This window comes from Haliotis asinina, chromosome 2 (assembly GCF_037392515.1).
Source record: "Haliotis asinina isolate JCU_RB_2024 chromosome 2, JCU_Hal_asi_v2, whole genome shotgun sequence".
Classification (NCBI taxonomy): Eukaryota; Metazoa; Mollusca; class Gastropoda; order Lepetellida; family Haliotidae; genus Haliotis; species Haliotis asinina.
This window is the reverse complement of record NC_090281.1, coordinates 36,339,800-36,366,310: the sequence shown is the minus strand read 5'-3', so window position 1 is coordinate 36,366,310 and position 26,511 is coordinate 36,339,800. Positions and strand designations below refer to the sequence as shown.

General features: G+C 39.4%; 2 protein-coding genes across 2 annotated transcripts in view; both read left to right on the top strand.

Annotated features, from left to right (window-relative positions):
* The window catches only part of LOC137273665 (E3 ubiquitin-protein ligase UBR4-like), a 130,487-nt gene that overhangs the window by 32,498 nt on the left and 71,478 nt on the right, over positions 1–26,511 (top strand). The window contains exons 27-48 of the mRNA XM_067806458.1: positions 3,426–3,586; positions 4,144–4,234; positions 5,219–5,340; positions 6,112–6,218; positions 8,181–8,398; positions 8,675–8,754; positions 14,685–14,879; positions 15,503–15,566; positions 16,044–16,120; positions 16,680–16,794; positions 17,871–17,941; positions 20,233–20,380; positions 20,744–20,977; positions 21,701–21,874; positions 22,562–22,813; positions 23,272–23,361; positions 23,636–23,728; positions 24,034–24,093; positions 24,392–24,616; positions 24,929–25,013; positions 25,169–25,241; positions 25,699–25,879. Of these exons, the coding sequence (XP_067662559.1) occupies positions 3,426–3,586; positions 4,144–4,234; positions 5,219–5,340; positions 6,112–6,218; positions 8,181–8,398; positions 8,675–8,754; positions 14,685–14,879; positions 15,503–15,566; positions 16,044–16,120; positions 16,680–16,794; positions 17,871–17,941; positions 20,233–20,380; positions 20,744–20,977; positions 21,701–21,874; positions 22,562–22,813; positions 23,272–23,361; positions 23,636–23,728; positions 24,034–24,093; positions 24,392–24,616; positions 24,929–25,013; positions 25,169–25,241; positions 25,699–25,879 (2,916 nt within the window). The remainder of the gene's footprint in view (positions 1–3,425; positions 3,587–4,143; positions 4,235–5,218; positions 5,341–6,111; positions 6,219–8,180; positions 8,399–8,674; positions 8,755–14,684; positions 14,880–15,502; positions 15,567–16,043; positions 16,121–16,679; positions 16,795–17,870; positions 17,942–20,232; positions 20,381–20,743; positions 20,978–21,700; positions 21,875–22,561; positions 22,814–23,271; positions 23,362–23,635; positions 23,729–24,033; positions 24,094–24,391; positions 24,617–24,928; positions 25,014–25,168; positions 25,242–25,698; positions 25,880–26,511) is intronic.
* LOC137274181 (uncharacterized) lies at positions 11,755–13,231 on the top strand. The gene has a single exon (XM_067807222.1). The coding sequence runs from the start codon at positions 11,755–11,757 to the stop codon at positions 13,171–13,173; it is 1,419 nt and encodes a 472-aa protein (XP_067663323.1). The 3' UTR covers positions 13,174–13,231.

Here is a 26,511-nt window from a genome sequence, read left to right as displayed (position 1 = left end):
AAAATGACCAACATCAAACACTTTCACAGATAATGGAATGCCATTGATGGAATCCTGTAATTAGAAATGAGCCTCTTGCATTCTCTGTATCATCTATGCATTAGCTGTACTGTTTAATCCAGATATTTCCAGTATGAAATATATTGTACTGTCTTCCTCTTTACTGTGCAATTTGTAACAGTAAGAGTTCCACCCATATCCCCCCTCCCAAAACATTAAGTTATGAACTGTCACTTAAATTCGACTTGAACAAGTGTCCAGATAGGTTGAGGTCAGCATAACAACATCGCCATTTGTAAGCTATATTCCAAACAACTGATCAATACTCAAGAAAAGTACAACATGCCTCTACTGTCCTCCAGAGTTAATGGAGCCAATGTCGTCTAGGATTGGCATAAATGTGTCTTTTTCGGCACTACAGTGATACATATATTTGGCTAGATGTAGAGCAAAGTAATGTCACCGAGTATGAGTATGCACCACCACCCGTTTTCAATCAGGTTTGTACAGGCACCGGTGGTGGGATTTGGTACTAAATACAAATAATCATTACTGGAAATGGTGGATTATTTGCAAATCATATACTGCATATATGATTACTACTATACTACTATACTGCATATACTTACCTTAAAAGTTCCCTGAATGGTTCACTGTACTATGGGTCCGTAACAATATGACTACCCCCCACCACTTTCCTACAAATAAAATCAAGTAATGTCCATCGGTCGCGCATCTCTACAGGAACAAGAAAGAAGTGTCTAGTCTCCCTACAAACACCACCCCAAACCCACTGACTCTCCACCATTTTACCTCTATGATACTTACATTTCCCAAATTTACTTTCGTCAATTTCCACCGTCACGCCAGCCCCACCAATTCTGTTCGAATCATTCTTTTGAACCATCGCAGAACATACCTCTCTACAATACATGAAATAGTCCGATATGTGTTTCTCTTGGGGTTTCTAGGACTTTCCCATCACCATCACAATCAATACTCGTTTCTCTGATTGTGTCTGCATATGACATTTTATGAGCAAAGCAGTCGGTGAGCAAAACAGTTTTTCTCAGTGACAAATTCAACCCAGAAAACCACGTACCCCACCTGCTAGAACTTGATTTTTGTTACTTTTTCAACATACTTTGTGGTTACACTAGAAACGATTGTCAGGAACCTTACCCTTGCGATTAACTGCGTAATAGTGAGTTAGTACTTGCTGACAGGACAAGTTGCTTAGGTTGGTAACACCCTGTACCGCTGGCAAAAAAGAAACAGTGCTCTCAGTGCTACCTAAATGTGAAATTAGAAAGAAAAGATTCATGGAAGGGAGATGTTTAGCATTGTCCAGAACATGTAACAACCTGAGGTGCTGGGGAGACGATAGGAAAGGATGTGGGATGAGACACTGCATCAACAGGTGAAGGTGTGGGAGAGCGTGGAGGTGAGACAGACTGGAAGGGGTCTGCAGGAGTTAGGTGCAGGGGTTTTTTTTGTTACACTTACGGGGGCGGCTTGTTTCAGATGGTTTAGTGGACAGGACATTTAATAATGCATTTAGGGCCTGCTTGAACGAGAGGAGACAACGTGCCTGGCCCGATATCACCATCCGATAAAGGAGGAAAGTATCCATCAGTGGGTCTGGTGAAGATGAGGGCTCACGATCTCATACTACGTTATGGGGAATGTCTAAACTAGAGGATGACGACATGGCTTCTAAATTTTGTCTTTCTCTTACACCAGGAATGTGTACCACACTCAGTTAGCTTGGGTCTTGCATGGAAATGACTACAACATGTATGTTTTATTCAAAAAGCATTAAATCATGGGACGTCATTACATACAAGCAACTCGTACCAAAATCATCATATGCACAGGAGAAGCACACCAGGTGGTCTCTCACCCACCAACAGAATACGACATCACAGTTCCTTTACTACAATTAGTTGTTATGCCAGTATTACCACTATATGTCAACACAGTAACAGAGGAAAACATTCACGGGGAACCAGGTTCGATCTCATGAACTCACCACCCTCATCTCTTAGTGTATCTCCACGGTTCCTCGGAGCCACCAAGACTTCTAAAATGAGCTTCTCAAGTAATACGATACAACCCACGCGTAAGCAAACAAACCAGCATCTAAATACAATGAGTTCCAGTCTGTTGGTCACCAATCTCAGTAGCACTGAGGTAAGACAGAGGACTCTCAACCATACGACCCGGGTTCGGTGCCCAGAAGCGACATCATTTCTTTCAGACTTAGTTAGATTGTTAGTTATGGAGTTCACTTGAATGCTTACACCACTAACATTAGATGTATGAAAGTAGTATGTTAATTCACAGGAAGTTGCAGGTGACAAGAAGAGACGGATGGAGCTTAGTCAGAGGAAGAAATATGGACACAAAGTAAAAGGACAAAGTCGTTTTATTTTTAATCATCAACCCTCCCCCCACTTTTTGAATATTACACCCAAAATTCTAAACCCCCATTAAACGCTTTACCCCCACCCCAAAATTTATACCAGCACCCCTTTTTAGAATATTACATCGGGGAATAAATCCCCGGGACCTCATTTCTTACCAGAAAAAGAGGGGGGTACGGGCGGAACTCTTTCCTTTGTAACATTTTATTCTACCCATGTATCCTGTTGAACTGTAACCAAGTAAAGTGAATAAAAAATAATTACAAAAACAAATCTCAATACATATACAAACAATTCATTGACCTATTCGCATTAGAAGATAACATAAAATCATAAACTCACACCAGCTGAATATTCAGGGAAAACAGCCAACTTGACACACATACACTTTCCAAACTGGTTGCCAACTCACTAGCTTCAAATCAAACCTTATATACCTCCAGAGCTACTTGACTGACTCCAAGCCTACTACCCAGTCACATAAATAGTCTCTCATACTGCACACCATAGATACAAACAATAGCTTACTGCTTGCATCACTGCCCTTGTTTACAAGTCTTCTCTCCAAACCTGTTGCACTTCAAATTCAACACCCAACATACATTATAATGAAAATTAATCTTGAAAATTATGCAGATTAATGTTTGGAAATCAGCGGCGAAAATTTGTTTCGCCGTAGTTGAGCATGGGTAGGTATGGTCACATCACACTAACAGTCTTTTAGTCCAACACAAGTGTTGAACAAAGATACCTGTGGTGCATAATATACACCTGAAGGTTTGGAAATTAGCAGCAGAAAGGAGTTTGATAATATTTGGTAGGCATAGTTACATGACACTAACAGTGTTTTGATTTAACAAAAACGGAGGAAAAAATGTCAACAAAAGATTATGAAGGTTTGGAAATTAACAGTGGGAGTATTGGAGCATGGTTAGGGTAAGCATGGTGACATCACAAGGACAGTTTTAATCCAGCACAAATGTGGAATGACATTTTCAGCGAAATGCCTTCGCCAATGACATCCTTCCCTGTGAGAGCTACATGGACACCGTCCACAGTGCCCACATGGTCACCCTGTCTGGTCAACCCAGCTTCTGCATCAATGCCTCCATGAGACATGTCTTCAACTCACTCGTCCGCTTCGCCAGTGACCTGGTGGTGTAAGTAGAACAAGGCCTTCTTTTACAAAGTACCAATGTGATCATAAGTCAATGAGGTGACTTAAGTGTAATGTTAAAGAATGGGAATTAAGTTTAATCTTAGTAAAGGTTGACAGGAGCCCCAGGTCTTGTGGATCCCATCTTGATGTGGAATTAAGAGTAGTTAGTATCAGTTCTCATACAAATTTTAATTTAGAATGAGTGAGTTTAGTTCTATGTCACAGTCAGTAGTATTTTAGCTATATGTCAGCAGTCTGTATATACATATAATTGATTCTGGAACTGACAGTCCAGTGATAAACAGCATAAGCATCGATCAATTTGGATACAGTGACATGCCAATAAGTCAGCGAGCCTGAACACCCAATCCCTCTTACAACAACCATGGGTTTGTGAAGATCAATTCAAATCTAGATTTTCAAGGGTCAAGTTTGATTTTGGTGTATGCTGGTCATTAAGCGGTGATGTCTCGCACTGTGTGGTCAGGAACTGAGGCATGTCATTGTTTATTTACAGAGCATCTATCACTCATACATGACACAATATCACTGTTCCAGGTGGTGTCCCGATGCAGACAGCAGTAAGGAGTTTGTGCGAGTGATGTTTCCCCTGATGTACGACATCACCACAGAATATCTGGCAGACTCGGTGAGTTATTATTCAATTACAGTTCATCAGTTTGTCTTAGTTGAACCCCATCAGTGTTCCTCACCATCACCACTTATTCATATAACCCCACTTATTCATATCATCCCCAACCTTGACTCGACTAATGAGGAAATATTTCCAGATATCCCTGTTTCTAGAGCACCTTTAGCTGATGAAACAAATGTTTTTCAGTCACTAATAAAACAAAATGGAAAATCTTTCAAATACTGTGCATGATCATATTCCAGATTTACAAACTGTTTGTGCCACAAGCTGCAAAACATATTTGCCAAACCTTCACCTTTGTGGATAGAACCATTTTCAGTAACTTTTAAATGTCAAAATATGGACTTGTACCCGCTGACAGAAATAGACAGACTACACATTTCTTAGACTTGACTTAGCTGCTACAATTTGGTTCAATTCACTGAAAATCAAATCTAACACCTCAGTTTCAATTTTTGATGACCATTATCACTGTTTTCAATTCGATATTTGAACACCTGTTTAAATTACTTCCATGCTGCCAGAACATAATTTTGACTCGAAATCCAGCAGTTTTGAGCACTGGAATAAGGGGAAGTTTAATTAGTTGACACCAGGCTAATTATCCAATGACAATTGTTGTTAGTAGACATCTCCATGCTAACAATGGATTTTACTCTAAAAACGCTGACTTTGAGAGTTAAATGATATTTGATATTTTTACTTGTATGGAGTCTCAAATAAAATTGAGGGTCCAATATCAAAAATTGAATTGAGGTGTGGTTGAATCATTGCAGCCCTATTTGGCTTCAGCGTAAAGGCAAAAGCTGCAAGCTGTACAACTATGATATGAAACTCCTAGCAGTTAAGAAAAATAGAGCACAATATGATGTATTTACTTTATCATGGCAGCTGACAAAAAAAGATTTATTTGTTCTGAAAACGTTCCTCAGGTTCTCAAAGAGATTCTTCCTGTTAAGTGTGCCATTTCTAACCTAGGTGTCCAACTCCCTGGAGAAGTTCCTAGGTCAGACTGATGGGGAGGAGTTTGCTCTCAAGATGTATGGTCATGTGATCTCAGTCTGTCACGAGCTCATTATTGACTACTCTGATGCCGAAAGGTGAGAAGCAACATGATTTGTCCAAACGACAACATCACATATCCTTACACAAAAAATTACCTAGGAAGATTGAAGTAACAAATAAATAACAAATCAACCAACCTACCTTACACAAAGATGCTTCCCAGTACTGTGACTACTAAAAATGATATCATACAATTTGAGCACGTTTTTAATATAATATGATATACACTTAACACATGCACATGTATTGGGAATATTAAGCGCTGACATTATGAATGTTGTCTGTTATATTCTGATTGATCAGGCGTCTACTAGTAGTCTTTGATGAGTTGAAATTCAGTTAAGGCACTAGGAATTGGTTTCTGTGAAAGTTTAGTGTAAGAGCTGAATGAAATGGTTTCTTCTAGGTCTCAAAATGTAGTAAATGCTTGGGTTCTTGATTCTATGCTAATGTATTTGGATGTAGTTTTCTCAATGCTCAGACGTTACATCATTCATAATTCTTTGATATTGATCCTTTATTTTGGACTGAGTAAAATCAGCATCCCAGCTCTTTTAATTTATGAGTTGCATAGGGATCTTGGAAAGTGGAAATTCTTGGAGAACTATGAAATGGTTTCATGGTTTCCTGAAAGCACAGTTGAGGAGTTCTTGATTGGATGCTATAGTATTTGAATTTAGGACACCAGAACCTGTAACTTATTACACAGGGTTATGACATAGACCCTTTGACATTCTTTCATTTTTATCATGGGTTGTAGGATCAATCTGCTATGGTCTATAAGATGTGACTGTGTAATGTTATAGTGGCCTGGATGAGAAGATCCTGCAGGACTGCCTCAAGTTCATGGAGAACCATCTGGAGAAAACTGCAGGGAAGAAAGCTTTTGAACAGTTCTACACTGAGCATGGAGGTAACTACACACATAAACTCTTTGATTTGGTGATAAAGTAGACAGCATAGCGGCCCTATAGTCTGTTTGCAGTGAAAATATACCGGTGAACTTCACTATAAAAAAAAAGTAAATCGAATAAAGTTAAATTAAGATTGCGAATCCTACCTTGCCAATTAAACATTAAAATCTCAGAGGGTAAAAGTTGTTTATCAAACAGTCATAATTTCAAATCACTTTATTTGTTTATATTACAAGAGGGTATGCACATTAAATGAAATACCGAGAACAAGTAAGGTTGGTCTAAGTTCACACTCATCACTTACTACATGTGCATTTGTTTCACTGTCCCATCTACAGTGCTTACCCCCTTGTATTGTAATACAAACCAACAAAAATGATTTGAATCTGTGATAGTTTGTTAAACAACTTTTATCCAGCGTTGAATAAAATTCTAAGACTTAAATTTTCAGTTGGCAAGGTAAAATTATGAGGATTTTCTATTTTAATCTCATTTTGTGTGCTTTACCTTTGTGTTGAAAGTGAAATTCATCTGTACATTTTCACTGCAGACAGACTATAGTCACAATAATCTAAACATATTCCTAAATATTTCTTTCACAGTGTACAAAGTACTTCTTGTCCTTATACTTTTTGCCTACTTTGTCAGTGGTCAGCTTCTTTGAAATGCCTATTGATCAGATCACTTTAATTTACTGTTTCATTTTGGAAGCTCAGAAGTAGTTTTAAGGTGTGAGGATAGTTGAAGTGGTCTATGCATTTGACCATTGTGATGAAAACCCAGGTTTGATTAACAGTGTATGGTGTCCATGTCTAGTGTCTCCAGGTGTGAAGTTGCTGAAAGCCCAAAAAGCATCACTCATTCTCTCACTGACCTGTGACCATGGGATCGGATTGTCAGGCTTGACTTGGCTGACCATGTCATCGGTTCCCAATTGCACAGATCGATCCTCATGTTGTTGATCAGTAGATTGTCAGGTCTGACTTGATTATTTACAGACTGCAGCCATGTAGGTGGAATATTGCAGAGTGTGGCCTAAAACTAAACGTACTCACTCAATCTCACTGACCATAGGAAACATCAAAGTAAATGATGTTCAACCACAAAGCTGTCAAATATAGTTGGCTTATTTAACTTCTTAACAAAGACCACAGGCCTGTGAAACGATAGAAGGTTAATAGTCACATGACTTATCCCACCAGGTACCCATTGTTCTTCTTAGTGAATAGAGGCAATTTTTTAACAAGCCCACTTGCCTAAGGTGAGACCACTTGTATCAAGTGCTTTGTTGTGGAAAAAATGTGTTTTTCACATATATCTCTGCAACTTATGTCGTTGATGTGTGAAAGTGTGAAATATCTCTTAAACTAAGTTCGGCCTAACTACAGTTCCAGTGGTAGGGATACAGGAAATGTAATTAAAGGACTTTACTGAGGAGAGATTAGTGCAGAAATGAGCAATGCAGAATTTTTCAGTGTCCAAAGTGACTTATTTGGAACAGACCATGTCTTTATACAAATTAGATTCCAGTGATATTGCATTACAAAGGACATTTTTTTAAAAGCCCATTTTGAAATCAATAGATGAGACATATTCAACACATATGAAAAAGCAAACAATATCATTAAGATGGTCCCTTGTGCCAGTTGAGTTGACAGTCCATCGTCATTCCTAGCAGTTGTATAAATTTTAGGGATAAAGAGTAACAGCCTAAAAACAGTTTTTCTTCTATTTCCAACTGTACTTTAGCCAAGCTTCCAAACAGGGTCACCCATCCAAGGACTCTCTGTGTTCAACATTGCTGATACTAATGTATCAGTTGTATAGGTTAGGGTTGAACCTGTGGATTAGTAACAGCTTGGGTGTATCAGTCATATATATTAGGTTACTTCAACTGATTTGTGACCTGAATTCAGACATACCCCACTAATGTCAAAAAAACATTTTTCTAATGTTTTCAGACTTGACCAGTCTGCTGCTGTCACTGGTCCGAGACAACCTGTCTCCTCAGTTTGCGACGAAAGTCCTCAAGTTCTTCAACAAACTGTTCCACTTAGCTGAGAAGAGTCCTGGAGACAAGAGCTATGAGTCGCTCTGTGCTTCCCTGTCAAAACTGGCCAGCGTGGACAAAGTCATCCTTCAGAGCCTGTTGTCAAAGATTGTTACTAAGCCAGAGGAGGTGGGTACAGCAGTGACAGGAAGACTGCGGTTGTGATATATCCAGGGGCAGAGCTACCCCCGAGTACTGTTGCATGGAATCATAATGATTTATATATTTAGTGTCAGTTTTACCTGTACATATACACAACTCTTTTCTGGTGACTCAGTTCGATAGTCAGTACATGATTAAAACTGAGGCAGCTGAACAAAATGTTTTTATTTTTGAATGAAACATTCACCTGTGTTATTTTGGGTAGAAGGGATGTATGAATGTTAGTTCTTAATGTCATTTCAGGGAGAAGAGAACGAGAGCAATGTGAAAGAGAACAGAATACTGCTACAAAACTTAACTATGTTTATTGTAAAAGAGAAAAGGTAAGAAGTTTTTTTGTTAACATTGAGCTTTCATCTTTTATATTGTGTTTGAATGTACAGTAAACAATGCTTGTAACGAACACACTGATGAGCAGGTGGCTGATACGTTGATGTCTTTTGTTCTGTGCCACTTGATGTATACTCCAGTTTAAATGTCCTTACAAATCTAAAATTAGTTTCATATTGTGTTCTTCATAATAGCAGTTTTCTGTACATCGTTTTTTGTAATTGATCATGGGTGAATGGTTGTATCTCTGGGTGTTTACAGCTTGAGTGTATCAGATATGTTGGTCAGTGTTTTATCTATATGTTATTAACGGCTAGGGTGTGTCAGATATGTGGGTCAGTGTTTTATTTGTATGTTACTAACAGCTTGGGGGTATCAAATATGTGGGTCAGTGTTTTATCTGTTGGTCAGAAACAGCTTGTTTGTATCAGGTCTGTGGGTCAGTGTTGTATCTGTTGGTCAGAAACAGCTTGGGTGTATCAGGTCTGTGGGTCAGTGTTTTATCTGTTGGTCAGAAACAACTTGGGTGTATCAGGTCTGTGGGTCAGTGTTTTATCTGTTGGTCAGTAACAGCTTGGGTGTATCAGGTCTGTGGGTCAGTGTTTTATCTGTTGGTCAGTAACAGCTTGGATGTAACAGGTCTGTTGGTCAGTGTTGTATCTGTTGGTCAGTAACAGCTTGGATGTATCAGGTCTGTGGGTCAGTGTTGTATCTGTTGGTCAGAAACAGCTTGGTATGCCCCAATACTCAGGGTAAACGAGAGCGACACACCCCCTCAAACTACCAGCGATAATCTACAAGCCAAACCACGTCAGCAAAGTCAAACAGACAAGAATAGGACTGCATCACGCCGTCCTAACAGAACACAAAATAGATAGGGGTTAGGCCAGGCTGAGAACACTCGCAAAAATCCTTTAGAACACTACAATGATCACAATAAAGATAGCGAAAAAAAAAACACAAATGTGTCAGATAAAGACATCCATTTTATATTTTGGAACATTTCAGGAATTTTCCATAAACTTTCTGAATCCGACTTTATAAATTACTTACAGAGTTTTGATGTAATAGGTTTAACTGAGACTTGGGTAGATGATCTGTATATACAAGATGTATTTTCAAACTACGTTTCGATAAGCAAACATGCTGAACGAATTGCTAAATGCGGTAGATTATCTGGTGGAATATTTGTCTTGATAAAAAAAGAGTTTGAGAAGTTTTTACTGTGGTCGAAAATCACTGAAAATTCCATATTTATTATGTTTGACAAAAAGATGTTTGGTCTGGATGAGAATATTCTATATGCCTGTGTCTATGTACACCCAGAATCATCTACCTGGTACAACAGACCTGTGTTATCATGTAAAAATGGTATTAGTATTTTCCAAGATAGTCTACTGCAAATACTTAGTGACATCCCCGAAGATGTTTTGATCTTATGCGGTGGAGATTTTAACGCACGGACAGGTACAGATGCAGATTTTGTCGAAGACGATATACTTGAACAAGTTGAAAATCAAAACTTTGCATTCCTAGACTTTATATGTGATAATTTCAACCAAGTGCGTTACTCTGCCGATAAGATAATAAACAACTTTGGAAAATGTTTTCTGGATCTCTGTGCAGTAATTAACATACACATAATGAACGGGCGATGTGGGTCTGACACTAAAGTTGGAGATTTCACTTTCATTGGCAATAACGGCGCAAGCGTCGTCGATTATATTATATCATCTGCACCGTTGTTTGAATATGTATCTGATTTTGAGATAACGTCTCGACCCGAGTCAACGCATCTTCCGCTCACTATGAAGTTACGTACGCTTCATGTGAAATCGTCGCGTACGAAATCTGGTTGTAAGAATACTTATAGATTTGTTTGGGATCATAACAAGCTTGACTCCTTCAGAGAGAACATTCTCTCGGACCCTGTGCAAGATATTTTAGATAAATCTGTGGACAGTGCATTCACATGTATAGACACTAGCGTTAATCTTATAGTAGATGCCCTTTGCCTGGCAGCGTCAGATATGAAAAGAAAGTGTAGAAGTACGAGAAATGATCTGAACGAATGGTATGACGATGAATGCAGAAAACTCAAAGCTGAACGCTGTAAATCTTTGAATAGGTTCAGGAAAGATAAAGATAAATGCTCATTGATACAGTATAACCTGTTAAGAAATAAATATAATGCCCTCTGCAAATATAAACGTACTTCATTTTATAACAATAAGCAAAAAATAATAGAAGAAAATATAAATGACTCAAAACGATTTTGGCAGGAACTTAAATCCCTAAATAAGAAAAAGGATTCTTATAATGATATCCAAACCCAGGAATGGTTCCACCACTTTAGAGACTTATTTGCATGTCAAAATACGGGTAGCGAGGAAGACACAAAAAGTAATGAAGGTGGGCCAGAAGACTCTAACCCAACCAGTGACGTTTCAAAAGATATACTTGACTCTCCTATATCGAGACAAGAGATTCTAGAAAGTATCAATAACCTTAAAGTTAACAAATCCCCGGGAATAGATGATGTAATTCCAGAATTCTTTAAACACTCTGCTGATCTTCTTCTACCGTATTTAGAATTGATTTTTAATCTGATATTAGAAAAAGGGACCTTTCCTACAGCCTGGTCGGTTGGGATAATAGTGCCTATACATAAGCAAGGAAATTTAAATAAAGTAGATAATTACAGAGGAATCACATTGCTGAGCATATTCAGTAAAGTGTTCACATCGATTGTTAACCAAAGACTAATTTTTTGGGGTGAATCAATGGACAAAATAAATGAAGCCCAGGCAGGATTTAGAAAGGGTTACACAACAACCGATAACATGTTTATACTACAGAGTGTGATCCAGAGATATTTGAATACACAGAGTGGTAAGCTATATGCAATGTTTGTTGATTTTTCTAAGGCATTTGATTCTGTCCAAAGACATAAACTTTGGTCATTATTTAACATGAATGGACTTAGCCCCAAAATGAGTAAGTTATTAAGTGATATATATCAAAATGTGAAAGCCTGTGTTAGAAACAACACCGAGGTGTCTGCAACATTCGATGTAAACATTGGAGTTAGGCAAGGCTGCGTACTCAGCCCGTTCCTGTTCTCTTTTTTCATAAACGAGCTAGCGGTACAGATTGAGCGAAATTGCTCACATGGTATCCAGTTGCATCCCGATATGTTCTATCTTTTCCTCTTATTATTTGCAGATGACATTGTTCTCATTTCTAGCACTATAAACGGCCTACAGAAGCAGATAAACGAATTAGAAACCTATTGCCAAAATTATTGTCTAAGTGTAAACATGAATAAAACAAAAATAATTGCATTCAAGAAAGGAGGTAAACTATCGAAAAAGGAAATATGGTATTATAAGGGTAATGTCGTAGAAAGAACTACATCATACAAATACCTTGGAGTATATTTTACAAACATTCTGTCATGGTCGACACACACAAAATACGCATCTGTGCAAGCACGTAAGGCTCTAATCGGTATATTAAGAAACCTGAGAGTATTAGGAGATATAAATCTAGCATCCTTTTTTAGAATATTTGACACCAAAATCAGTCCGATTTTACTTTATGGTGCCGAAATTTGGGGCTTGAAATACTTTGATTGTATAGAAAAAGTTCACTTATTTGCTTGTAAAACATTTCTCGGAGTAAAGATGAGCACACCAGACGTTATGGTATATGGAGAATGTGGCAGGTTTCCCCTCCACATATTCCAGCAAACTAGAGTGATCAAATATTGGATAAAGTTATTAAACATGTCATCACACCGTTTACCCAAAAAATGTTATGAAATGATGTTATTGTTGCATGAAAACGGTAAGCAGAACTGGGTATCAGAAGTAAAAAACCTACTCTTCTCAACTGGATTCCATAACCTATGGTATGATCAAAAAGTGTTCGCCCCATCACTGTTTTTAAATACATTCACACAAAGATTAAAAGACATATATCAACAAAAGTGGTTGGGAATTGTTTCATTATCAACAAAGTGTAAGTATTACTCAACACTAAAAACCCACATTTATACTGAAGGTTATCTATCATGTGTAAATGTTAAGAAATTCAGAACAGCATTATCACGTTTTCGTTGCTCATCCCATGATTTATTGATTGAAAAGGGGAGATTTATGAATATAAAAAGAGAAGATAGACTATGTAAATGTTGCACTAACAATGCAATAGAAGACGAATATCATTTCCTTCTTGTCTGTCCAGCATTTGATACACTACGTAGAAAATATATGAAAGAATACTATTTTGTACATCCATCGATTGCCAAATTCTCTTCACTGTTGACGTGTTCAAATGAAAAGGTAATCCAAAATATTGCAATTTTTATTCACAAAGCTATGCTATCCAGACAATTCTTCTATAAATGATATGTATATGGAGTGCGCCCTACAAATGATATAAAGATATGTGTGATATCGAGAAGTGAGTGATTTAGCATGATACTATATTACATTTGCTAAAATGTCATGTATATGATTTGATATGCCATTATATATGATGTACAAGCTGATCTTTGACATATGATATATAGGATATGACGTGAGACGATGATATGATGTATTATGATATGGTATGATACTATTTCCGATGTGAGAACATATATGATACGACATGACATGACATGGTACCATCTGATATCATATGATCTAATATGACGTGATACAGCATTATATGGTATGATATGACTCCATGATATTATACTACTTTATATCATGAGTAGTATGATGTGTGTTTTATACTATAGGCCTGAGGCCTTTCAGTATTGAAATAAATAAACTATTGAAAAAAAAAACAGCTTGGGTGTATCAGGTCTGTGGGTCAGTGTTTTATCTGTTGGTCAGAAACAACTTGGGTGTATCAGGTCTGTGGGTCAGTGTTTTATCTGTTGGTCAGTAACAGCTTGGGTGTATCAGGTCTGTGGGTCAGTGTTTTATCTGTTGGTCAGTAACAGCTTGGATGTAACAGGTCTGTTGGTCAGTGTTTTATCTGTTGGTCAGTAACAGCTTGGGTGTATCAGGTCTGTTGGTTAGTGTTTTATCTGTTGGTCAGAAACAGCTTGGGTGTAACAGGTCTGTGGGTCAGTGTTTTATCTGTTGGTCAGTAACAGCTTGGGTGTATCAGGTCTGTTGGTTAGTGTTGTATCTGTTGGTCAGAAACAGCTTGGGTGTAACAGGTCTGTGGGTCAGTGTTTTATCTGTTGGTCAGTAACAGCTTGGGTGTATCAGGTCTGTTGGTTAGTGTTTTATCTGTTGGTCAGAAACAGCTTGGGTGTAACAGGTCTGTGGGTCAGTGTTTTATCTGTTGGTCAGTAACAGCTTGGGTGTATCAGGTCTGTTGGTTAGTGTTTTATCTGTTGGTCAGTAACAGCTTGGGTGTATCAGGTCTGTGGGTCAGTGTTGTATCTGTTGGTCAGTAACAGCTTGGGTGTATCAGGTCTGTGGGTCAGTGTTGTATCTGTTGGTCAGAAACAGCTTGGGTGTAACAGGTCTGTGGGTCAGTGTTGTATCTGTTGGTCAGAAACAGCTTAGGTGTATCAGATCTGTTGGTTAGTGTTTTATCTGTTGGTCAGTAACAGCTTGGGTGTATCAGGTCTGTTGGTTAGTGTTGTATCAGTTGGTCAGTAACAGCTTGAGTGTATCAGGTCTGTGGGTCAGTGTTTTATCTGTTGGTCAGTAACAGCTTGGGTGTATCAGGTCTGTTGGTCAGTGTTTTATCTGTTGGTCAGTAACAGCTTGGGTGTATCAGGTCTGTTGGTTAGTGTTGTATCTGTTGGTCAGTATCAGCTTGGGTGTATCAGTCATACAGGTTTGGGTTGTATCTATATAGGTCAGTGTTGTGTCTATGGGTCAGGATTCTATCTGTAGGTCATATGTTTCAGCCCTGTGGGTCAAGAGGTTGCCCAGGCAGTGCTAGCTGCTCTCATACCCATGGGGTCACCGTTGTTGAAGGAGAAAGATGGAGACATGTCTGGCTTCCCCGAACTAATGGTCATCATGAACATGCTGGCAGGGGCGGGGCAGGGGGCAGGCCATGTCACCCTCTTCCAGGCAGCTACAGGATGGCTCAATCTCTGGTAACATTTCACTATATTAGAAATTTGATCAGAGCACTTTTCTATTCTCCATCAGATATAGACTTGGTATAAACCTTGCTTTTGTCCACCTATTGTCATGATTCCTCTCATGCTTGTAGGGCAGATGGTAGATTAGTGGTAAAAGCATTCACTTGTGTCACGTTGATGTCTGGGCTTAATTTCCCAGAAGTACAATGTGTAAAGCACATATCTTGTGTCCCTGTCGTGATATTTTTGGAATATTGATAAAAGTGGAGTAAAACCATACTCGCTCTCTCATGCTTGATAGACTTAAAGTTGGCATACATCCAGATTAATATAATGGAAGTAGAGGTGGACAGATTGTATTTGTTCAGAGTCTACATTCTTGCGAAAGGACTAGAGAATAGGTAAAATCAACCTGATCATATACTCTTAAAAATCAGCTTCTCTGCCTTAACCACATATGATTGTTAATATTGGTATTACAGCATACTTTGTATAACAACTTACCTGAACTACACATATTTCATTATCAGGATCACAGCAACACAGATTTAGTTTAGTTACTCTCTTATAATTAGCTCACATTTTTTCATTAATAATATTCAGGTCTCATGCACATTTTACCTCTTCTCTTGTAGCAAATCCTACTTGAATGAGAAGGATGTTCTCGAGAAGATTCTTAAGAATGGATCTGCTGGAAAGGTAAGGGTTCAAGAAACATTAACAATAAGATATAAGTTTTCAGACGTAATTCAGTTTGTAAAAATCTGGCATAGGACAGTTCTTGTCAAATGGTTTATGGAAGAAAGGAAAGAAGTTCTGAAGAGGATGTCTTTGAAGGACAATTTGTGAAATAACCACAAAATGCACAGATAAGGACAAGCTTTACAGATGGACAACTTCTTTATTTGGGTTATGCATCAACCAAATAAAGTTCATCCATAAAGTTTGTCTTTAGCTATTTCACCATTTTCTAAATACGCCACTCTAAGAAGTCACAAAAGATTCCTCAGGTGACTTTGAGGAATAGGGCATGATGTTTCCTCTCGTTTAGGCTTTGACTGCTTTGACAAAGTGGTGCTGCTTTGATATATCAGAGTTGATTTTTATGAGAGTGACAACAATGACACAAACCCCAACTGTCTATACAAATAACAGTAACTCATGTTTCTATTTTAGGGAGTGCTCCAGACAATGTGCTGCCTCCTCACCTATGTTGGTGATATCCTCTGTGCTCTTAAGAGGACCTCAGAAAGGTAGGATAGTCTGTGATTTGAGACACTGCTCAGAGACAAATTTAAGTAATGCCAGTATGTTGTTCAGCATTAAAATGTAAGATTGGGCTTCCCTTCATCTATTGGCTGTTTTACACACATAGTTCATTTAAGAATAACTTATCAATGTGTATACAAACTGGAAATCTGTCTTTGAATTTCAGAACAGAAAATCATGAAAAGAGCATACCTGTATTAATTACCCATATTGTGACATAAAAACTTGATGACGGTTCTCATTGATAGACTTGTAGACATGTAATGACACAAAATTCTCACAACAGTAATCTAAGAGTAGAGTTTACGTTTGTAGATATTTCTTGGTGTTCCTACCTGTGGTGTAAAACAATTGTTACCCATTGTACTTGATATCCTGGGTGCTGTGTCACAAAACCATTGTAGAGCTACAACTGTCTTACCTCCTAAACTGTAACATAAACTTACGGCAGTCATAGTGCTGTGATAGCTTTGTGAAGCAGAGCCCAGCATCCAGCCCCACTGAGAAACATCCCTCATTGCCCACCTTGACCTTGTTTATAAGATGCGGGACAGCCACTCCTCCCCTGGATACAGAAGTGGTCACCATGCAGGATGCTGACAGTGACTGGACAGAGGAACTCACCCAGGATGATGAGGACTCTGGAGCTGAAGACTCGGTAAGTGAGGGAGCTATGGAGTTGGGTTTTATGACGCTTTTAGTAATATTTCAACAACAACATAGTGGGCATCCTCGTAACTCTGATATACGTTTTGATAAGTCTCCACTATACCCTGGATGCATCTATAGCTCGGCCAGAAAATTTTATAACTGGTACCTCCGTTTGCTGGCTCCGCATTCTCACAGTAGCCAATCAGCTAAGCCACTGTTACAACTGAACTTGCCTATGTCAACAAAGATAGTGTTCGCAGTGTGACTCAGATTTTGGGGAAGTCATACAGACACATTGATAGTGCGACAATTCTAAAAAAATATATGCAAGAACTCCTGTCTCTTTCTGAGAACCTGTGCTGGGTTCGTGTTGCCAGGTTTAATCGGTTAGATAATTTAATAGTTGTGATTGGTTCACTCAACTTCCCAGCGTATACAGCTGATTGGATAAAAAGCCAGCCAAAGGAGGAAATAAATTTATCGGGCTTAGCTGTAGATACATCCACGATATTGTGGAGATTCATCGGCACGTATACCCTGGAGATATCGAGGGTACACAGTGGGGAACACCAGGAATGGGCTTCACACATTGTACCCATGTGGGGTATGGAACAAACTTTAGCCACTAAGCTCTGCCACCTCCCTGAACACTCAGTAAGACTTGGATGTATCACATAGATGCTAACTCAGTAAAACCCACCGATCTCCAGGTTTAGTAGTGGTCTTCAACAACAATTGGATTAGGTGATTGTGTGTGTTTGCTTGTTTAAAGTGTAGATCAGTGCTCACAATGTTTTAATCACTGGATTGTCATACTCAGTATTGCTGACTGTGCCCTTAAACAACCAACAGAATAGAAATAGAAAAGAAAAACAGCATGATTGCAGATTATTCTTGAGAAGGTACAAGATTAATCCTGAGTAGTCCTTTGCTTAGATTAGTATGAGGTGTTTATTCTTGGTTTGAAAGTGATCGAACTGCAACTTTTTGTTTTCATTGAACAAACAGCTGTTCATGAGTTCTGTGTTTTGTGTGTTATTAGAGGTAGTGCTATCACTAACACATTGATCATCTCTATTTCAGGATGAGGAGTCCCTGAACAACAAGCTGTGCACCTTCACCATCACACAGAAGGAGTTCATGAACCAACACTGGTCAGTTGGACTGTTGCCCTGATGCAGCAAGAACAACAATTGTTGATGTAGCGTATATAATACTGCAGATGCTCATGTATACTGAACAGCAAAAGGAATGCAACTGTGGCTTTTTTTATCTAGTTTATAAATAGAAGACATAAACGTGAATGCTTACTGTTATGAGATTTCACTTTTTTGAAAAATGTTTTCATTTGCTGTCCAGTATAATAACGAACAACATTGATACAATTGTTGTTATTGTTGTTGCACATTGAAACAACATTGCTGATGCACCATTTAAAAAGTATTTATATTGCATTATTTAGAATACTTCTCCAGCAGCATTGAGCAACATTTATGGCACAGCATTGAAAAACGTTGTAGTATTAAAACAACATTACTCATGCAGCATTTTAACCCCCTGGATGACCCGCAATAAATGTCAAAATGACTTTCCTTCTATGACGTCAAACATCAACTGTAAGGTCATGCATGTATAAAGATAAGGGGGCATAACTCTGCTATGCTTAACATTCGATGAGTGTAATTCAGATTACGTGAAGAGAGTTTGTTCTGGATATGGACATTATATTTTTCTTATGTTTTGTTTGTGGCAAACCAAACTATTCCAGTACTAAGTCCTTCAATATAAGCAGTTACCTTTTGGTAGTTTTACAATTTATAAGAAAAGATGTCAATGTACTACATGAACAAGCAGGTATTAGCAATTTGGATTATCCTATCCAATACATGACTTAGATTCCCATATTCTCCTGTTTTGACTAGCAGCCTTTTTCTTCATTTGTAATGAAATTACCAAAAATAATACAACATTTTAGTTGACGTCTTGGCATGTTTTTTGAGGTTGAAAAAAAGAAGCAAGAAATGCTGATAATTACTATTGTCATTCTGCATGATTTTGTGTCAGTGATGGTGTCAAGCTGCACAGAAACTTTCGCCAAATATCAACTGCCTGGACAACTAGATAGACAATTCCACATCCTGGGGTTATGATAAACAAGATTTATCATTATGTCCAGTCAGAGTGTTGAAAATATGTCTCCAATGTACTAAGACAAGGAGACAATGTTTCAAGTGCCTGTTTATCCCATTATCAACTGAGTATCCCTCAACACTATCTCAGTATGGATGAGAGTTGTTATACAGAGGGCCTGCTAAGCAGTAGGACTCCGTGTCCTTCCAATCCACACGAAGTGAGAGCCTTGGTATCAACATTCACTCTACACAGAAACTGTTTGTTAACAACTATCATGGAGGGCTGCTTTTGGAAATTATGGTGTTTACGCAACATCACCATGTAGGACATCACTGGCATTCACCAGTTTGGGCCACTTGTTGTTACACAACAACTGACTGTCTACAAAGGCGCTGAGTTTCCCTCACCCTTTTATCACATGACTTGTTGACACCAAGATGCTATGCAGAATATAATAGTTGAGAGACCATGCACACATCTTGAACAGGCTACCGTGAGTGATTATGAGCCTGTATTCATAATGAATACACATGCACACGAAGAAGGGTCATGACTGGTCTTGATTGGAAATATTGACGTACCGTTACATTAGACACTAGCAGGACGCTAGCTGATCTGTGTATCATTACGTTCCAGTCAATGAATGCTTCAAGAGAAGACAGGTTTGACTCTATGTGATGTCCGCTCCACACACACAAACCCCACTCCACTCCCATCCATCGTACAGATGATTATTGAAGGATAATGACCGAACTATCACCGTTATAGTTCATGAAAAGGGGGAAGTACTAGACATACTTACTTATATGTCAGTCAACAGAATCCAGCTTGGTCTGACCCACTGCCGATTCTATTGGATTCTGAAAGCATAATAAGCACGAGTCAGGGTAAGGAAAAAATGTAATTTTCTGAATAAAATAAACTTATCCTGATGTCCTCCCAACCATCCCTCTCAGGCATCCTGAATTCACAGTAATTCTCGGGCTTATTAGATTCGGTGGGAGTGGCCAGTATGGCTGGTCATGGGAAAAGGGAGGCTTCCAGTGGGTGAGTGTATTGTGCATCCACTTTAGTTGGAAGGGAACTTCAAGTGTTCCACCCTCTTCACATAGAGAGAAGAGATAAGAATAATAAGCATGATTCAGAATAAGTATAAAATATCAATTGTATTCTGAAAATTACATAAACAACCTGAATGATAGCATTAAGGAATGCAGCCTTCATAGTTCTAATTCTTGCTTGTTTCCTTTACTAAGTACTTCCATGACCATATAAGGTGAGGGACATTAGTTTAAGTCTTATTGTGTTACAGGTACCACTGTCACACCTGTAAGATGGTTGATGGAGTTGGTGTGTGCACAATCTGTGCCAAGGTCTGCCACAAAGACCATGATCTGACATACGCCAAGTTTGGGTCTTTCTTCTGTGACTGTGGCGCCAAGGAGGATGGTAGCTGCAAGGTAGGTTTTTTCAACTGTAGACTTTCCGATGCAGGAATCCTGATCAAGGATGATATGTAAGAGATGCGTTGGCACTGTAAACTGAATTTCCTTTTGACACACTTTTCTTCACCTAATTCTTTGTATCTTTGAATTGCTGTGGCATTACCTTTGTGTCCACAAGCCGAAACTTTGCTCTCAGCGTCGTATTCTTTTGATTTTAGTGTTTAGTAAGAAATTGCCACAAAATGGGATCACATCATGACAACAAAGTTTGCTCATTTAGACTAATGGATGAAGTATCAGTACAATGTACTTTGTGATTCAGTTCTTGTGTACTTGCGTTTGTACACTTGCAATGATTTATGTTCTCTCTACTCACAGGCATTAGTGAAGAGGACAGCCCAGAGTGGGCTAGACTCTAGTGGCAGTGGACCAGCCCAGTCACCATTCTCAATGGACACAGTTCAGCCAAGCTCTCTCCGGCGCCGACTGTCATCCCCGTCTATTGATGATAAAGCCAGTGAGATGATGAAGACCACTGAGATGAGCAACAAGGCTCGGGAGGCACTCTGTAGACAGATTGAAAACTGCAGAGACAGTCTTCTGTCACAGATGGTGAGGGACAAGAGGGACTTGTTAGCAGGCACACCCATTAAGATCTGGGTTAGAAATGATCCCATGTCTTAAGAAGTGACTAACGGGATCAGGTGGTCCGGTTAGCTGACCTGGTTGACACATTTCTCCATATCCCAGTTGAGGAGATTGATGCTCATCATGTTAATCACTGGATTTGTCTGATTATTCACGGACCACAGTCATTTAGATGAAATATTGCTGAGTGCAGGATTAAACAAGGAACAGAATGTTATCTTCCTACTTACACAGTCGCTAGACCAGTGGTAAAATGGGTTCGGGAAGCGGAGGTAGTGTAGTGGATAGGGTTAGCTTGTGACTTGTTAAACCCTTCACTCGTCATGTTAAAAACCCCGGTTTGTACATGGGTACAGTGAGTGAAGCCCATTTCTGGTGTCCTTGATGTGATGTTGCTGGAATATTGCTTGTTAAACTCTCTCCCTCACTCACTCCTTACATATGTGAAGTGCACTAAACCTGTTTTCTTAAGTCACCAGCAGTGATTTGGTGGTATTTCTGATAAAACTGTCCTTATAGATCACTGTAATGTGATATTGCCTGTATTTTCTGCATGAAACAGTGGGCCACTGAAGCCAACATATGTAATGTTTTCCTGTTAATAGAGACAAAGAGTATAATGGCTTCCATGTTACTAGAGCTGTGTTTAGAGTCTAATGCAGTCCAACCACCTGTTGTATGTTCCAGGAGAGTGCTAACACAGTGACTACAGTGCTGGAGATGTTAGAGAAGATCCTGCCGCCACTGATAGAGAACTATCAGGACATGTCCCCCATGGGGTCTACTGCTAGAGCTCAGAGGGCCCTGCAAGAACTGCACTCCCTCTCTAAGAAAATAGAGCCCGCCTCAGAACAGCTCATGGTTGGTAGTGTTGGTTTTATAGGCTTATCACAATCATAAATTTCATATCATAATGTGTCTCACACAAATGTTGTTCATATCAAATATATCAACTTGTGTTGATGTGAATAGTGGCAAGTGTAAAGCAACCTCAATGTCACTTTGTAGAAAATGTGAGAAGCACATCACTTGTGTTCCCCACTGTGGTATTGCTGGAATATTGCAACTCACTCATTTTGTAGGAGAGGCTGTGTCTGAAAATTGGAACAAATTATGGTGTGGATTGTAAATACCTTTTTTTTCAAATTTGATTCATCATGTACAGTGGATTGCATCATAAATAACTTTGCATCAATATGTCTTCATTTTGTAACTCCAAGTGATGACAGTCCCAACACTTACAACCATTACTTCTCTTTTGACATTTTTGTATTAAATTTTATTTCATTTAATTTTGTTTAATTGACCCCACTGATGATTTCTGTGCAGAATAAGCCCCATTAATCCATGCTTGTTATAAGATGGATGTATTAGGATTTCAGTGTTGGTATAGCTAATAATATGCACATGGAATTCGAAGCTTTGTGATGCCAGGTCAGTGATGTGTAGGTCACTTTTAGACAGCTGGAATACTACAGATCACTACAGATTGTGGTAGAACACGGAGTCTTGCAAATCAGTAGTATGGTGTGCATTAACTCTTTCCAGACCGTGACACTTGGATCCCAGGAAGGGGCCTTTGAGAACGTGAGGATGAACTACAGTGGGGAACAAGGGCAGACAATCCGCCAGTTGATCACTGCCCACATGCTGCGTCGTGTTGCTATGTGTGTGTTGTCCTCTCCCCATGGCAAGAGACAGCACCTGGCCATCAGCCATGAGAAGGGCAAGATCACCATTCTCCAGCTATCTGCTCTCCTCAAACAGGCTGACTCAAGCAAGAAGAAACTCACACTCACAGTAAGTGCCTGACAAACTAAAACCATCACTTCTAGTCCTGTCAGACTCACCCTCAAACTCACTGTAAGAACTTGTCAAACTCACTCCCTGTCCCTGTTAGACAAACTCATCCCCACTATAAGTGCTTGTAAAACTCACCCTCACTGTAGGTGCTTGATAATGTATTCTAATTCTGTATCCTTCATACTATAATTGAATTGTGTGGTCAGACTCACTGACTTGGTTGATTGCAATGTCATCAATATGATGACAATCACTGAATTGATGAAACGACCAAAATTGTGGAATCAAACCAAAATAGGCTATATGAGTAAGATAACCTTAACAGTGGGAGTAAAGCTGACACATACAAAGAATGCTGAGTAAAGTCTGAGGGTGCCAGTGCCCTTTCATTATTACCATGTGTACTAAATATACTGCCTACGTATGCACTGATGACCTGGCTTTTGTATTTTCAGCGACTGTCCTCAGCACCGATTCCATTCACAGTTTTGTCCATCACAGGCAACCCATGTAACGAAGACTTCCTTGCTGTATGTGGACTTAAGGTGAGATTACTTTTATATCATCATGACACTTTTTGATATAGTTTTCTAGAATTAATGTTTTATGGGATAGGTGTAGAATTTTGGGTGAATGAAGTTGTAAAGACATGTCTGCAGTGCACACATGTCAAACCACTGTATGATACAATAACGACGAGGTTAGTGCACCAGGATCTGCTGACCATGAGTTTGGATCCCAGGATGGCCCTTTGATTGTGAGAATTGGTTGTTGTACCTATATGCCTGTGCTTGATAGATTCACTGTTTATTTTCCCAGGACTGCCATGTTTTGACGTTCACCAGCTCAGGTACAGTGGCAGACCATCTTGTTCTGCACCCATCTCTGGCCACAGGAAACTTCATCATCAAGGTAAGTTATTGTCTGCAGTTGCAGGAAAAATAACTTCTTCTTGTGTTGACGGGGGCAATGGGGGCACCCTAGTAGTTACTGAGAATACCGGGGTTCCCACATGGACACAGTGTGTGAAGCCCATTTCTGGTGTTCCCTGCTGTGATATTGCTGGAATATTGCTAAAAGTGGTGGGGACCTATCTTGCGCTTGAGTCTCGTGGGTAGGACAGCTGAATGAGCTTGAAGTTGAACTTGCATTCTGTCATGTAATTATTAGATAGCACCCTAAGTAGGAAATTCAGGAAATATTTCATTGTTTTCCAGGCAATATGGCTGCCAGGCTCCCAGACTGAACTGGCTGTGGTCACTGCCGACTTTGTCAAGGTAGGACATTTAACATACTAACACTTTGATAACTGTTTGAAAGGTTGAGCAGTCATTTACTCAGTTGGGAAAGTTTCAGTTGAACATTAATGTTGCAAGTATGTTTTTGCCGCTTTGGGATATGTTGCTGAAAGAAGATAAAGATTTTAACATTTTGTCACTCCATCCATCATTTTATTCTTGGATCTTTTGTGAGGCCTTGTGCAATGGTACGGCAATGCCATTTTTGTACAAAATGATAAGTAACACAGTGTTGTGGGACTGGACATTGTCTAAATTCTTAATTTAACCTTTACAGATCTACAACCTTGGCCTTGACGCTATCAGCCCACAGTACTACTTCCTACTGCCAAGTGGTAAGATTCGTGATGCCACGTTCGTGTACACCGAGGACGGATGCTACATAGTACTAATGGCTTCCACTGGCTACATCTACACCCAGTTGATGGAGGACTGCAGCAGTGCTGTTCATGGCCCCTTCTACATCACCAATGTCCTCGAGGTCAAACATGCGGACCTCAAGGTAAGTCTTAGAAGGGATGCATATCTGCATTTACATCCTGGCAAACTGTTGTAGTGCTCTATAGGGCCCTTACCACATCGCCAATGTCCTCAAGGTCAAACATGTGGGGCTGAAGGTAAGTCCTAGATGGCATGCACATCTGCATTGACACCCAGTTGATGGAGGCTGGTAGAAGTACAACATCATCATCTAGCAGAGATGGAATATGCTTAGTTAATCTCTCACGTACAAAGACATGAAAATACAAAATATCTTGGTCCAGCCAAATTTGAGAGAATTGGGTATAAAATTGCATGTCAATCTGTGTTTCAGGATAATAATGGTCAGGTGGCAGGAGGAGGCGTGTCTGTGTTCTACTCTCATGCCCTGCAGCTGTTGTTCTTCAGTTACACACAAGGTATAGTCATCAAATCATCCTCAGTGTTGGCATTGTTATCACCCAATGTTTATATTTGCTTTTAGACAAGATCACACTTTCATTGGTTAACAAATATTTGGTTAAGAATGAGCATGTGTCGATGTGAGATGGTACAGCTGTTATGTTATTTGCAGGCAAGAGCTTTGTTGCCCCAGTGTCCAAGGATCTGACGCAAGTGACGAACCTGTTCCCCATCAGCTTCAAGAGGTGAGGGTTATGTCAATGAATGTTCCCAGTAGGGAAAAACAATGGTATATATTTTCCTGCATGATGGGAACAGCAGAGTAGCCCTGGTGTTAAAACATTTGTTGGTCATGCTGAAGGCCCAGGTTTGATTCCTCACATAGGTATGATGTGTGAAGCTCATTTCTGGTGTCATGGCATGATATTGCTGGAATATTGCTAAAAGTGAATTAAACCAGTGCAGTGAGGTAGCCTAGCCATTATAGCAGTTTGATTCCCCACATGGGCTCAGTGTGTGAAGACATTTCTGGTGTCTTGATAATGCTGCTGAAAGCAGCGTAAAACTCAACTCACTCACTCATTTAATCCTGCATGTTACAACCACTCATGACGAACATCCCCATCACTTATGTTGCAGTCTTGTAATACAGCTGTCTGGTATTTACTATCTGATGTGTGAGAAAAGGCATGCATGTTTCAGCTCCAATGGTGGCGGCAAGGGAGGTAACAACTACCAACCTCTGGTTCAGTGGTCAGAAGTCGCAGGTCACACTGGCCTGCTATACTGCATGGCACAGACTTCCAACAACCCAGTAGTGCTGATGATCAAACCTGACGGCATCCAGATGCAGGAGATTAAAGTTGTACCTGCTAAAACAAAGGTTTGTAGTACACTGTGCTTTCCATTTAAAGTTATTTATAATGATTTAGCAGCACACCCAGGAGTCACCAGGGATTTTTCAAATGTGTTGTGGACAAAGTGTGGGGAAGCGTTATTCTTGAATGGGTGATTGTAAGCTGTACGGATGTAATAAGCTGTTGATGCAAAACATATACAATTCTTTTTCATAGAGATCGTCCTTGGGGTACATATATGCATTTTCTGCTGCTGGAAAATGTCACGGGACAATTGTATCAATGTTTTAATAAAATATTGTGCAATAAACGAAAAGTCTTTTTTGTTCATTATACGGCCCCTGACCACATGGAGTCACCCCTCTAGCACGCATGTGCAAACAACCAGGTAAGCATCCAAACCCGTATCATCATTCCTTCTCCTGTCTCCTATCTATGCATACTGTGAAGATGTCTGTGTCTTCCTCAACTGTATGTATGATTCATTCATTTGTTAATAGAGAAACATAATGTTTATTTAAACCAGGAGTTGACTTATTTGTCTGTGACTATTGTATTTGCGCTGGCTTTCCCATGGGTTACGCACGTGTTGCTTCCCCCTGCATATTGAAATATTGTGTCTAGTACCAACTAGTTCATGTCGCGGGTATCCCCGTAA